We start from the raw sequence: 13,373 nt of genomic DNA, 5'->3' as shown, positions 1-13,373 counted from the left end.
TTGCGGATTCACTCGCTGAGCATCAGGCCTGGCTTTCCACAGGCAGCCACTAGGCACTGTTCATTCCCAACCTGCTCCAGCCCCTGCCTTTCCCATCTGTTTAGCTCCCCCCTCCCCCCCAGTGCCCTGTAACACTACTACCTACTGCACATGGCAGCCCAGGGTTTTATTTTCATAGCTCCAAAAGCAACTGAGATTTTAGTAATTTATTGCTTATTAAATATTTTGGGGTTTTTTTCCTCCCCCCACCCAGAAGCTTAACACTTCTTGCCTAGCTGGAGATCTGTAGTAATACAATAAATTAAGGATTTATTTATATGTCTGCTTTTTGCCTGTCTGCTGTGGAGGGCAATTTGTATCCTCCTCTGAGCAAACAGTCCTTTAAACACCGTGCTGCACGGGCCGCTTGAGTTCTTTCTAATCTAAAGAACCCTACAAGCTGCCGCCTGTCAGTAAGAAATCGATGAGCAGGCACCATTCCCCGGTGTGCAGCTCACACTCTGCCGTGGCAGACACAGTAACTGCGTATTCTCACTCCCTGCCATGCTCTGTAATTAACCGATACCTCTGGCAGCTCTTGGACAGAGCAGAAGAGGCCAGGCTCCATATGTTGGGTCCTTCAAAGTATTTGAATGCTTCAATATCTTTGATATAGGTGAGAGGATTATTCTAAGAGGGGTGGTTGAGATTCTGTGGCCTGCACTGTGCAGGGGGTCAGACTAGATGATCATAATGGCCCCTTCTGACCTTAAAGTCTATGAATCTATGAAAGCAGCAGGAGTCACATCACAAGCCCTTTTTCTTGGTGATGCAAAATCCAAGTTGCAGTCTCCCCCTTGCTGCCACTTGGGAGATTTCAGAGCAAAAACAGGCTGCAGTGCTATGGTTTCCAGGGGCTTCCCTGGCCCGTTTGCTTGTAGCAGGTTGTGATGGTGCTGGTGAAAGTCCAGGGCCTTGTCCTGTTGGGTGCTGTGCTCTGGCTGGTGGGATCGTGCAGCTCCCAAGGACTCGGTGAATGGGAATGACTTGCCAACCACGCCGCGGGTGGGATGGGATGGGCTGAGGCGCAGCACTGCGGTGCAGGTCCAGGTTCCAGCAGGCACTGGTGCAGGCAGTAAGGTGACCAAGCAGCTTGGAGGACAGGCTGCCCAGGCATGGCAGCCTTGGAGAGGGCAGTGTGCTGTAGAACAAGGCGGCTGGAGAGCAGACTGGTGCATGGGGCTGGCCCTGCTGCAGGCCAGCGAGAGGCGTGCTTGATTGATCAGCTTTCTGAGCTAAGGTTCTGCTTGGCAGTCTTCCAGCCTGGGGCTCTAGGGATGGGATTCTCCCTCCACGAGGACAGTGATCATATGGTACATTTCTTTGGCCTGTCAAGATTACAGCCCAATAGAAGTGAGTCCCTGAACACCACCATCCCGCCCTGTCCCCTTCCCTTCCTCACTTCCAAAAAGGTGGAAAATTCAGGCAGCAAGTGCTACGTTCAGCCACCTCCCTCCACGAAACCGGCAGGGCTGGCCTTAAACCCCCCGGGCCTTCTCTTGGCAAAGCAGCTGCTGCTTTATTGGTGCTCCCTTCCCCCCCCCTCCCATTTTTAACCTTTTCCAGAGGCCTTGCAGGGAAGTGGCCTTGCAGGGCTCTGGAAAGAACGTTCCTTTAAGACCACTGTCCAGCACTTAGAAGGAACGTGACCCAGGTGCAGTGGAAATGCTGAGCCCCTGGTCACTAGGTATAAATCCCACGGGATTTGTTAATTCCATGGGGCTGGGTGGAGAAGTGCCGCAGCAGAGGGACACTCACTGCATCTGTACAGGGCGTGTCACTCTAGCCTCTGAAATGAAGCTTCACCCTTGTCTGAGGGGGAGCGAGGGGCCCCCAGTGCCTCTGCACTATCTTCCCTACCAACCACGCCACTGGGCTCAAGCAGGAGCAGTGGATGCTGGGAACTGTAGTCAGTAGAGCCCCATCTCCTGGCTAGGGGATGGCACTAGTGCTAGCAGCCTAGATCTCCACTGGCCAAAGCGTGGGCTGGGGAAACCAATTGAGCCGGCCGGTAGCAGGCCATGCACAGGGCTCTTTACCTGGAGTAGTTCAAACCACATGGTCTTAGGATTGGCCGCGGAGCCATAGTTCACTTCCAGCCCCGGTGCCCCGGAGTCCTCCAGAGGCCGCAGCGTTCGCATCTTCTGCACCTCCTTCAGCGGGATGCGGCAGCACAGCTCCTGTGCACAGGGAGAGAACCCGCCATCAGAGGGGACACGGAAGCTCAAGAGCCGAGTACCCTCAATGCTCCATCCCTAGAGGGGGCTTCCCCACTGTCATTTGACTACAGAGCAGTAAGGAAACAGGACTCTGCCCTCAAGCCTCTTTGCAGCCAGTGCAGGCCCGTAGGACAGAGCGGGGGAAACCATGGAGCTGGGGTGATGGGTGGGTCCTGGTGCAGCCGAGCGGGGGCGTGGCAAGGAATGGATCCAACCCACTAGTTTTGTGGGCTGCTGTGGCCTCATCTCATCCGAGAGCTGGAGGCAAAAGCACAACGCGACTGCACGAGCGGGACGAGGCAGCGAGTCCCTGAACCTGGCGCTCTGGGCAGCCTACCTGGGAGCCACTGGTCACGACCACGATCTCATCCCTGTTGACCCCCAGGAAGCTGGGTAGTGGGATCCTGGGCTCACTGCACCGCTCCAAGGGGTACACGTTGTAGCCAAAGAGTGGCAGCTGGATCACACGCTCTGGGGGAAGGGTGACGAGAGGCTGCACTAAGGCGTGTGTCCAAAAGCCGCAACATGCTCCGGGAGACAGCGCTAAACACCCCCCCACCCCCACCCCCGACTTGCAAATCAAACTGTGATCATGAGAACAATCCCCCCCCAAAACTGCAGCCACAATCCCCCCCCTCCAAACTGCAGCCACAGAGCTTTTCCTGGGGCTTGGGTTTTGTGTAGCTTTATGTTCAGGGCTTCCCTTCTGCCCTGCCCTGAACATAAAGCTGCACAAAAACCAAGCCACAGGAAAAGCTCTTAGGGATTTTTCCTGGTGCCCTGGAGGGTCTGGGCCCTGGCAGGCCTCCAAAGAGAGCCTGGGTCCCAGTTCCCTGGTCCTGGGCTAATCAAGGCTTTAGAGCCATTGCTTGGCGGCAGACAGCCAGTGAGAGGTGGCATCCACTGAGCCCAGGCAGCAAGCAGTTCTCAGGGCTCTTCCCTTGCCTCTCCCGGGCCCCTGACCCCAGCTGCCTCACCTATGAACTCCATTTTTGCATCCTGCTGTCCGAGTGGCTCCGTGGTTTCCAGCAGTTGCTTGACTTGGCTTTGGAGAGCCTGGAGGTCGATGCGCTGAAGCGCAGGCTTGGGGACATAGTCCATCAGCTCCTGACTAATTGGACAAGCAGAGAAGGTAAGGACAGGGCTGCAGGAACACTTACTGCACGGGTCATGCACTGCCCTGGGGGCTGCTGGGCTCAGCGCGCACAAGGGACCAGGCGGTGCATGTCTGCAGCCCCCATGTGCACGTCGGTGTGCGGCCGGCTGCAGGGCTGTAGGCTGGCTCAGTCACGGTTCACCTAGACGTGCCCTAACTCACTTCCAAGCAGAGTTAGCAGCCACAGGACTAGCTGAGGGCACCAGGAGGACATGAGACCCATTTGCAGGGGTAGGGCTGGAGAATTAGTCCAAGGCTGGGGACCTCGGATTTCAGCAGGAACGAACCGTACACACCAGTGACAGGCAAGCCGCTGCCCCGTGACAGAGTTCTCTTCCCAAGGCAGCTCATACTGTTTAATGAAGATTGCAGCGCTGCATGGGGTTGCTTTCTTCTCCAGCTCTCCAGTAGGGACTCGGGGGCCACCAGTCCCCTTGCTCACTACACCTCCCCCCCATTTGGCCTTACTGCAGCTCCCCCTTCACACAGACATTCTGGGCCACCTAGCACTCCACAGCCAGGCTGGGTCAAATGCACCAGCATTGGCTTGGGGCATCTCCCAGGTACATTCGACAGGCTCTCCCAGGACACTGCTGTGGAGCCTGAACATGGAGTGCACAGCTAGTGGAAGGAAGCTGGCTCCAGGCCTTTTATCCCCACAGTAACCTGAGCAGCCTTCCGCCATAGTTCTTACATGCCTGGATACGGATTTGGGGGCTCCAGTGCAAGCGAGAACAAGGGAACGTTCCAAAAAACGGAAAGGCAACAAGTCTAACCCCGATGTGAGGAACCCTTTGTACTCAGTGCACGTAACCGTGCGAGACTTTCTGCCACGAGGTACCTGTGCAAGGAGTTCGGTGGATTTCTTTTTTTACAAGGAGTTACACGGCTAATGAGAATATTCACAGGTCGGTTAAGAGCATAAGAGGGGTGTAAACTCTCATGCTTCCCGGTGTGAGCCAGCCACTAAGTGCCTGGGGTCAGGAAGGAACTTCCCTTACTGGCCACTTAGTGCAGAATTATCCCCTGCAGGGTTTCTTGCATCTTGCTTTGAAGCATCCAGTGGTGGTCACCCCCAAGACAGGACTCGGGGTAGCCCAGAGCACCTCTCGGGTCCAGGCTGGCCACCCCGGGCTCCTCTGGACTCTACAGCAGCAGACTTACGTGGATGGCAGGGAGCCCAGGGCTCCGGCCCAGTGCTGGACAAGGGCCATGCTGCCCACCTGCTTCTCTAGGTCACTGTTGTAGTTCAGCAACAGCTTCCCCCTCAGGTAATCCTGCAGCACCTGGGAGCAAGCAGAGCAAAGGGGCTTTGGCAAAGCCTGCCAGCTACTAAGCACGGGCACAGGTGGCCTCCTGTGGCGGGGGCCTGGAATTCGCACTGCAAGGAGCTCGTACTGAGCGCGCTAGTGCAGGCGCCCAGCTCCCAGCCTGTTCCAGCAGGTGCAACGGGCCTGGGACAGCAGGAACCCAGGGCAAAGAGCTCTGCTTGGCCCCACGGCCCAGGCCACGAGGTCCAGCCAGGGCGAGGCCTCGCTTCCTTCCCCCAGGTATTCAGCCAAAAGGCACCAGCAGCTCTCTAGGGGGTGTGTTCTGGGTACAGTCAACCTCTGGGCTCCCGGCCTCACACCCAGCTGCCTGCACTGCACCCTTTAGCTCTGCCCTGCTTCCCAGATGCCAGGGAGCTGCACGTGGGGATAGGGGCTCTGGAGCTGCTTGAGGGAGGAGGATGCAGCAGAAGGGGTCAGCTCACTGGATTAGCCACCACCAGGGATGCGCACGAGTAGTCGGCCAGTCGATCAAGCCTAGGTTTACTGGTTAATCTAGTCAATTACTCGCATTTTCTCCCCCAGTTAGCAGAGGCAGCAAGGGAGGGAGCAGGCTTAAAAGCCGTTTCCCCCAGCACTGGGTCTGTGGTGGCACCTGCCCCTCCACGCTGCTGCCTCTAGCAGAGGCAGCTGTGCAAAGGGAAGGCTGCCACAAAGCAGCTTCTGCCCACGGCGAGCCTAGGCCCTGTCTGCTGGGAGGGAGGGGACAGGGGAGGCTGCAGGGGGCTGGGACCAGGGTTCCCTCTAAGCTACTCGTGTGCAGAAAAAATGTCAACCCGGCGCACCTCCTACGCAGAGCTGCACGGCCGCATGGTGGGTGGCAGGAGGCTGCGGAGGCCAGGGCCGGAGGAGCCACGAGCTGCATAGCGGGAGGCTGCAGCAGCGGCCAGGCCGGAGGAGCTGTGAGCTGCATGGGAGCCTGGGCAGGAAAGCGGCGAAGCAGGTACCGGAGTTGTACCGGACGGGCCAAGGACAGCGGGGACCTGGCACAGAAGCTGGCGGGGTGGAGGGCAAAGGCACCAGTCGTCTGTGGTGGTGGGAGGTACAGGGCATAGGGCAATGCTGGGAGGGAGGGCAAAGTGCGGGGTTGGACACAGGTCTCTGGGCAATGTGTGGAGGGGAACAGGTGAGATGTGGGGCTGGGCATAGGTCTCTGGGCAGTGCTTAGGCTGTGGCCCTAGGCCCAGGTCCTGGCTGTTCGTGTTTGGGGGGCAGATAGCATGGCCCTGGTTTACATACTGGTGGCATATGGGGGCGCAGATTGCAAGGCTGGGCACAACTGCAGGGTGGGGGGGGCTAGGCAGTTAGCAAGGCTCATTCAGGCACCAGCTGGCTCTGTGTGGTCCCGATGGGGGCACAGTGGCTACGTCTACACTGGCATGATTTTCCGGAAATGCTTTTAATGGAAAAGTTTTCCGTTAAAAGCATTTTTGGAAAAGAGCGTCTAGATTGGCAGGACGCTTTTCCGCAAAAGCACTTTTTGCAGAAAAGCGTCCATGGCCAATCTAGACGTGCTTTTCTGCAAAAAAAAACCCCGATCGCCATTTTCGCGATTGGGGCTTTTTTGCGGAAAACAAATCTGAGCTGTCTACACTGGCCCTTTTGAGCAAAAGTTTTGCGCAAAAGGGACATTTGCCCGAATGGGAGCAGCATAGTATTTCCGCAAGAAGCACTGATTTCAGACAGTAGGAAGTCAGTGCTTTTGCGGAAATTCAAGCGGCCAGTGTAGACAGCTGGCAAGTTTTTCCGGAAAAGCGACTGATTTTCTGGAAAAACTGGCCAGTCTAGACACAGCCAGTGTGTGTTAAGGGCAGGGGCCAGTAAGCTGGGAGGTTTTCTGGGTGGGTAGGTGCAGGGTCATGCACCTTGTTAACTATCCATTGCTTTAGTATTTTTTCTTGCATACACTTTTAAAGTTGTGTGTGTGTGTGTGTGTGTGTGTGTGTGTGATTTTGTTAGTAACTGGTGGGTGCCACTGTGGCACACATCCAAACCAGCACACACAACCACAATATTGGTGCACAAGACAAAACACTCCACTCACAGAGGGAAAATCTTAGAGGCAACACTGGCTGGGACCTCCGGTGGCCAGGGACTGCTGCTGCTAAGCAGACTGAGGATACTTTGCGGAAGCCAGAGGCTACTTCACAGCAGCAGCCCCTGTCCACTGGGGGTCCCAGCCCCCTGCAGCATCTCCCACCCCCGCCCCTCCAGCAGCCTCTGTCCGCGGAGAGCTCAGACCCCCTTGGCCAGGGACTGCTGCCGCTGGTTTTTAAACCCCTCGTGGACTGGCTCCTGCCTGCCCCCCTGCGCTGCTGTGACTGATAGAGAAGTGTGGTGTGGCAGGGGGTCTCCAGAAGTGGGGCCAGAGCGCACTGGCTGCCGCCTCGCCCCCCCAGGGCCTATAGAATAGTCGACTAACTGCTAAGATTTCATGCGCTTAGTCAACTATTCTGTTAACTGATAGCTAACATCCCTAGCCAGCACGGCTGCAAACAGCCTCCTGCCAGCCTGGTAGGGCAGCTGCCCCATGCACAGGGCTGGGTGAGGGCTGGGCTGTGTCCCTGGGGCAGATGTGAGAGAGGGGACAGGAGGATCTGACAGTGATGGGAGCCGTAAGAGCATTAGTAGCTATGTAAACTGGGACAAACGCCCCCCCAGATCCATGCTTCAGCCCGGAAGCTGGCTGCTTCCCATGCTGCCTGGGAGGGCCTGGACCAAGCGTTGGTCACTCCGGGCCATGGGGTCCTGGGCTGCAGGGATGGTACCTGCGTGAGACGCTCTAGGGAATTCCCAGCAGCCCACGTGCAGTTTGCCCTTTGGAGAAGCCCCTCAGCAGTTTGCAGGTGCCCCTGGGCCTGGTCCCGCTGCGGGCAGCGCTGAGGCTGCAGGGTACCTGGCTGTAGTGAATGCTGAGGTAAATCTCGTTGTCAAAGTGCAGGGGAGTCTTCCAGGCGACCCGGCGTAACTCCAGCATCACGGAGCCGTCCTCCAGCAGGTAGTCGTGGACGTATTCCTCCTGGCGGATGGGCCTCACCACCTTCCCTGCACACACGGCCCCGTCAGCACCGCCTTGCAGCAACCCCTGGCCGGCCCTTCACCCCCACCCAGCCCCCTGCATCCAGCAGCGCTACCTGCCCGTCCTTCAAGGGGAAGCCAGCTCTGTGCTGTCACACGCAGGGACTGCTCCCTGCTCACAGCTCCGGGGGAAACACGCACAAGGGGAAGTGGAAGAAGCCAGGCTGTGCCCCCTCCTCACAGTGCACCTCAGAGCTGCCTAGGGTGAGCAGGCCTGACTCGCTCTGCCCTGGCCCAGTGGATTTCAGGAGCGGGGGGGGGGGGGGGGGGGGGGGAGGAATCACAGAAGCTCCCAGCCAGCCAAAGCCCCCTGCCCCCCCCCCAGTTAACTCTGCCGGGATCTGACTGCACCAGGACGAGGCAAACATGGTTCTGCTACTTGCCACTGCTCTTGCTGACAAAGAGAGCGAACTCCTGGATCTCCTCGTGCTCGCTGATCCCCATCTGCTCACAGATCTCCTGCACCACTTCCCCAGCCACCTGCAGCCAGGGAGGGAGACGGGCTGTTACCCCGGGGATCCCGCTCACGTGCTGCTGGCCTCACTCCCTGCTCCGGGGCAGGCATGCTGCCGAGGGGAGAGCCACACAGCAGAACCCCCAGACAGGCTGGGGAACTTCCCTAGGGCATGGACATGCCGGTGGGCCCCGGGGCTGGTGGGTTCTCTGTCCCCAGCGCACAGGGGGCAGCAGATGGGAACACGGGCTTGGTCAGTCAAAAAGCCCAGATTCCGGTGCCCAGGGGATGATTCTGACTCAGCTCCACTGAGCCCAGAAAGCTCGGCGTGCCTTTGGCCCGGGCAGGACTCTGGGAGCAGCCAGGGCCCTGGCAAGCGCAGCCCGATGAGGCGGTTCGCCAGTCCCCAGAGTTGTGGAGGGGTCGTGGCTCAGACAGCGCCCTGCTAAGGAGCCTTTGCACGAACACACGGCCCCGGGGCCTGCCTGGCACAGGGCCGGCCCTTGTGAGTGGCTGGAGCTGTCACATCCCAGGAGGGAGCCCGGAGCAAGCCTGGTACCAGCCGACACGGTGAGGCGCCAAACAAGTCCCAAGGCTGGAACCGGCTCCTGGCTTGGCCCAGCCATGCGGCCAGCTAATGCTGCCCATCCCCCGGTGCCCTAGAGCCCGAACCTGCGGGGCACTCACAGTGAACGTCCTGATTTTGGTGCTGTATTCCAGCACCCCGGGCAGGGTGATCACCATCCGGCGGGAGCCGCGCCCCTTCTGCCGGGGAAAGCACAGGGTCAGCTAGAAAGGTAGCAGTGCACCCGCGCCGCACCATTGCCACACACTCGCCTCCCACCCCCCGCACCCGTCGGGTCCCATGGCGCCCACCCCACCTCCTCTGCCCTACACAGCTCCCCCCTCCCCATGCAGCCCCTCCCGGCATGCTCAAGGCACCCCACCCCTCCCCCGCCAGGTACCAGAAACGCGTCCATCTCCATGTGGAAGGGCAGGTACCGGCGCCCACCATACATGATCATCTTCCGCAGGTTGCCATAGCAGCCCCTGGCTAGATCTGTGGGAAAGGCAAAGACGCTGCAAGCCGAGGAAGAGGACGTTCTGAGCGGGGGAGCCCTCCCGGGCTCAGTCAGCCTGCAGGCACTAGCCCCAGATCAAGGCCTCAGCTCTAGTGAAGAAACACCTGAGCCCTCCCTCTCAGAAATCCAGCCAGGCAGCACCGCCCTCCACCAGGCCATGAGCCTGTATCCGACACACAGAGGCACCTGCCCCAGGCTGTGCTGCAGGTCCAGGGGACTCTCAGGGGCACAGGAGGGAGGAAGAGCCCCCCTCCCGGATTTATGGTAATTGGTTTAGGAATATGCATAACTCAAAGGTGCTTTATGCAAAACAGGTCATGTAACTCAGCAATTTTACAGTCACAAGCTGCTGAACCTGCATGGCCCAGTTCTGTGCATGGATCGTCCTCTGTGAAGTTAGAACTATTAAGTGTGTGTGTGACCTCAGTACCCCAAGTGTTCTGTCAGCCCCCCAACTCCCCCAGAGCAGCCGCTTTCTTGGGGAGAGGGAGGCCTAACCAAGCCACCCCACCCCACCACTGGGGCAAGGAGCCAGGGCTGGGAAGTAGCTGGTACCATGGTGGACGCTGGCTGGATCGGCACTGGCTTCCTGCAGGTATTTGGTGACGTATGGCATCAAGGTGCTGGAGGGAAGGAAGAAGCCGGTGAGCAGGCTCAGGAGCTGCCAGCCGCGGATACAGCTGTCCCTGCAGGGTACAGAGAAACAGGACACTGGACCAGCGAGGTATGGTCGTGAGGGAGGCAGGGGGAGGAATCCCCTCAGGGGGAGAAGGGGATTGAGGAGAACTAAAAACAACGTCACCAATTCACAGTTTTAATCGGGCGTCCTGTAATATTTGGGGTGGTTCTTAAAGCCCCGGCTCCTGGAGCCACATGATCAGAGGAAGGACTCAGCTTTCATGTACAATCAAATAGGAATCTTGCCCAGGCTGCAAAGGAAAAGCTTGAAAACTGACCCCTACCGGCTCCAGGACTGGGAGGTCGACAGAGGGAACCTGCCAGGGATAATTCTTCACAATCTCGTAAGTTTTTAGTCAATCTCAGGATCTAAGTGGGGGTGGGGACTCAAAGCTTGAGAGAGAAAGAGTGTGTCTGTCCATCAGTCCGTCCTGCTCAGGAAGGGGAGGAGGGGCCTCAGCAGATGACCGCTCCGCTGCTCAGACAGCACCAGGATGTCTAACATGGATGCTGGCAGAAGGATTTGATGGAGGAAGAGAAAAACCCCTCCACTGCACACACCGCTGTCCCCCGGCAGAGCACAGCTGGCAGCGAGTGACGTGGCTCTGCTGCGGTGACCAGGAAGGCACATGAACCAGAATGGAGCAGGAAACATGAGACTGTTTCCCGCCATCATTTCAGACAGACAAAGGAGCTCAGCAGCTGCCAGTGAACCGACTCCAGGCCAGGGCTCAGTGTGAGCAGCACCTCACGGATCAGTGACCTGCTGTGCTGGGCCCTGTCCCTGTGCACTCAGGCCTCCTCTACAGTCGCGCTACCTCAGTTACCCTGGTACATCAGCCCTAGAGGGGAGGCAGTTACGCTGTGTGTGGCGAGGCCCACGCTGCCTCTCTGGTTTCGGTCCCTGCTGGCCTCCCAAACCAGCCTGGAATGCTTCAGCTTACGCGACACCCGTGTTCTGTATTTACACGTGGCTTCCCACCACCACGTTCAAATTTCACAGCCAACTTTGCCAAGAGCAGCCCTGACCACTCCTGGCTCGTCTGGGCCTGGTCTCTCTCTCCCTCGCCTCCCCTCTCTGGCTTCCTCCCGGCTTTCATACCCCTGGCTAATGAGGCTGGCAGGTGCAGCCAGTTACCAGGCAGGCCCAGGGCTATTCAACCAGCCTCCATCCCTTGATGGGGACTGGGGTGGCAGGGGGGCTGATGAAGTGCTTCTCACTCAGCACCCTGCCACACTGGGTAGCATAAAAGGAATCCCCTTCCTCCTCAGACACAGGTATTGTGGCCACACCTCCTTTGCTTGGATGGAGGCAGTGATAGGTGCCAGTCAGCCTTGGCTCAGCAGTCCCTGGAGAGGTGCCAAACACATCTGTCCCCGGAAGAGCAGAGCGAAGGTACAAAAAACATGTGCCAGTAGCCAACCCAGCAGCAGCTCCAGGAACACAGGCACACCTGAGCCATCAGGAGCTTATCAGGAGCTCAATAAAGTGCTAACTGGGACTCTTCAATGCACCAGTGCGATCAGGGGTCACCTGTAATGTGACCCCTGTAATGTCTCAGAGCTGAGACACGCCCGAGCATGTTCCACTGTGACTGAGGGACTAACCCCAGCCCCAGTTGCTGTTTAACTTCTGCAGAGCCCTGCCCTGGGCGGCTGGGCAGACAGGGCGCATCCGCAAGGAGCTCACAGGCATCCACAAGGGGCCCTGATAAACCACACGGTCTGTGACAACGCACAGGGCAGGGTATGAGCACCAGACAATCACGGTTCTGTTGTGGGGCTCACCATGTTTGCACCCTGATAAATTCACAGATTGCAGGGAATTTACTCCCGATTTACACCAGCACAAGACAGGGCATTCTCAGGCCCAGCATTTCTGCACTGCACTTGCTGATGAAATAGCTGAAAACTGACTCCCTGCCCCTGCTCCTGAATCAACAGTAAGGTGATTGGGCAACAAAATGGCAGATGAAACTAACGTTGACAAATGCAGAGTAATAATGAGCATTGGAAAACCTCATCCCCATTGTACGTATACAATGATGGGGTCTAACTTAGCTGGTACCACTCAAGGTAGGTTTTCATAGAATCACAGAACTGGAAAAGACTTCAGAAGTTAGAAGAATAACTTCAAAAGACTTATTAAAGAAGTGTAATAAGGATAAATGCAAAGTACTCCACTTAGGAAGGAACAATCTGTTTATGGGAAGCAACTGTCTAGGAAGGAGTACTGCAGAAGGGGATCATGGGGTCATAGTGGATGACAAGTTAAACATGAGTCAACAGTGTGACGCTGTTGCAAAAAAAGCCAACATGATTCTGGGATGTATTAACAGGAGTGTTGTGAGCAAGAAACAAGAAGTCATTCTTCCACTCTACTCTGCGCTGATCAGGCCTCAATTGGAATATTGTGTCCAGTTCTGGGTGCCAGATTTCAAGAAAGATGTGGAGAAATTGGAGAAGGTCCAGAGAAGAGCAACAAGAATGATTAAAGGTCTAGAGAACATGAGCTATGAAGGAAGACAAAGAACTGGGCTTGTTTAGTTTGGAAGGAGAAGACTGAGAGGGGACATGATAGAGGCTTTAAGGTATCTAAAAGGGTGTCACAAGGAAGAAGGAGAAAAATTGTTCTCCTTGGCCTCTGAGGATAGGACAAGAAGCAATGGGCTTAAACTGCAGCAAGGGAGGTTTAGGCTGGACATTAGGAAAAACTTCCTGCCTGTCAGGGTGGTGAAACACTGGAATAAGTTGCCCAGGGAGGTTGTGGAATCTCCATCTCTGAAGATATTTAAGAGCAGGTTAGATAGACACCTATCAGGGATGGTCTAGATGGTACTGGGTCCTGCCATGGGGCAGGGGACTGGACTCGATGATCTCTCAGGTCCCTTCCAGTTCTAGTGTTCTATGATTCTATGACTCAAGAGATCATCACGTCCAGTCCCCTGCACTCGTGGCAGGACCACGCTCCCTCTAGACCGTCTCTTGACATCTTGAGAGCCATTATGGAGAGTTCTCTGAAAATATCCACTCAATGGGCAGCAGCCATCAAAAAGTGAAGAGAATGTTGGGACTCATTATGAAAGGGGCAGAGCGTAACACAGAAAATATGACACCTCCATGTAAACCCAGGGCACACCCACACCTTGACTAGGGTGTGTATATCTGGTTGCCCCATCTCAAAAAAAGATGTATTGGAATTAGAAAAAGTTGAGAAAATTACCCCACAAATTACCACAAGTAGGGAACACCTTCCATCTGAGGAGAGATTAGTAAGACTGGGACTTTTTGGCTTGGAAAAGAGACGACTAACGGAGGATATGATCAAGGCCTATAAAA

The 13,373-nt window shown here is 56.7% G+C and overlaps 1 protein-coding gene across 1 annotated transcript in view; it reads right to left on the bottom strand.

The window, feature by feature from the left end:
- Window positions 1–147: 147 nt before the first annotated feature.
- Window positions 148–13,373, bottom strand: part of MYO15B (myosin XVB) — a 96,735-nt gene continuing 83,509 nt past the window's right edge. The window contains exons 56-65 of the mRNA XM_089771932.1: window positions 9,912–10,042; window positions 9,240–9,334; window positions 8,962–9,039; window positions 8,204–8,300; window positions 7,639–7,787; window positions 4,579–4,700; window positions 3,236–3,369; window positions 2,596–2,729; window positions 2,079–2,219; window positions 148–1,367 (exon numbers count right to left, since the gene is read on the bottom strand). Coding sequence (XP_089628058.1) covers window positions 1,311–1,367; window positions 2,079–2,219; window positions 2,596–2,729; window positions 3,236–3,369; window positions 4,579–4,700; window positions 7,639–7,787; window positions 8,204–8,300; window positions 8,962–9,039; window positions 9,240–9,334; window positions 9,912–10,042 — 1,138 coding nt within the window. The 3' untranslated portion in view covers window positions 148–1,310. The remainder of the gene's footprint in view (window positions 1,368–2,078; window positions 2,220–2,595; window positions 2,730–3,235; window positions 3,370–4,578; window positions 4,701–7,638; window positions 7,788–8,203; window positions 8,301–8,961; window positions 9,040–9,239; window positions 9,335–9,911; window positions 10,043–13,373) is intronic.

The sequence above is a fragment of the Pelodiscus sinensis genome, chromosome 20 (genome assembly GCF_052426305.1).
Source record: "Pelodiscus sinensis isolate ZL-2025 chromosome 20, ASM5242630v1, whole genome shotgun sequence".
Classification (NCBI taxonomy): domain Eukaryota; kingdom Metazoa; phylum Chordata; order Testudines; family Trionychidae; genus Pelodiscus; species Pelodiscus sinensis.
The sequence above is the reverse complement of the archived record's forward strand: the minus strand, read 5'-3'. Positions and strand labels throughout refer to the sequence as shown.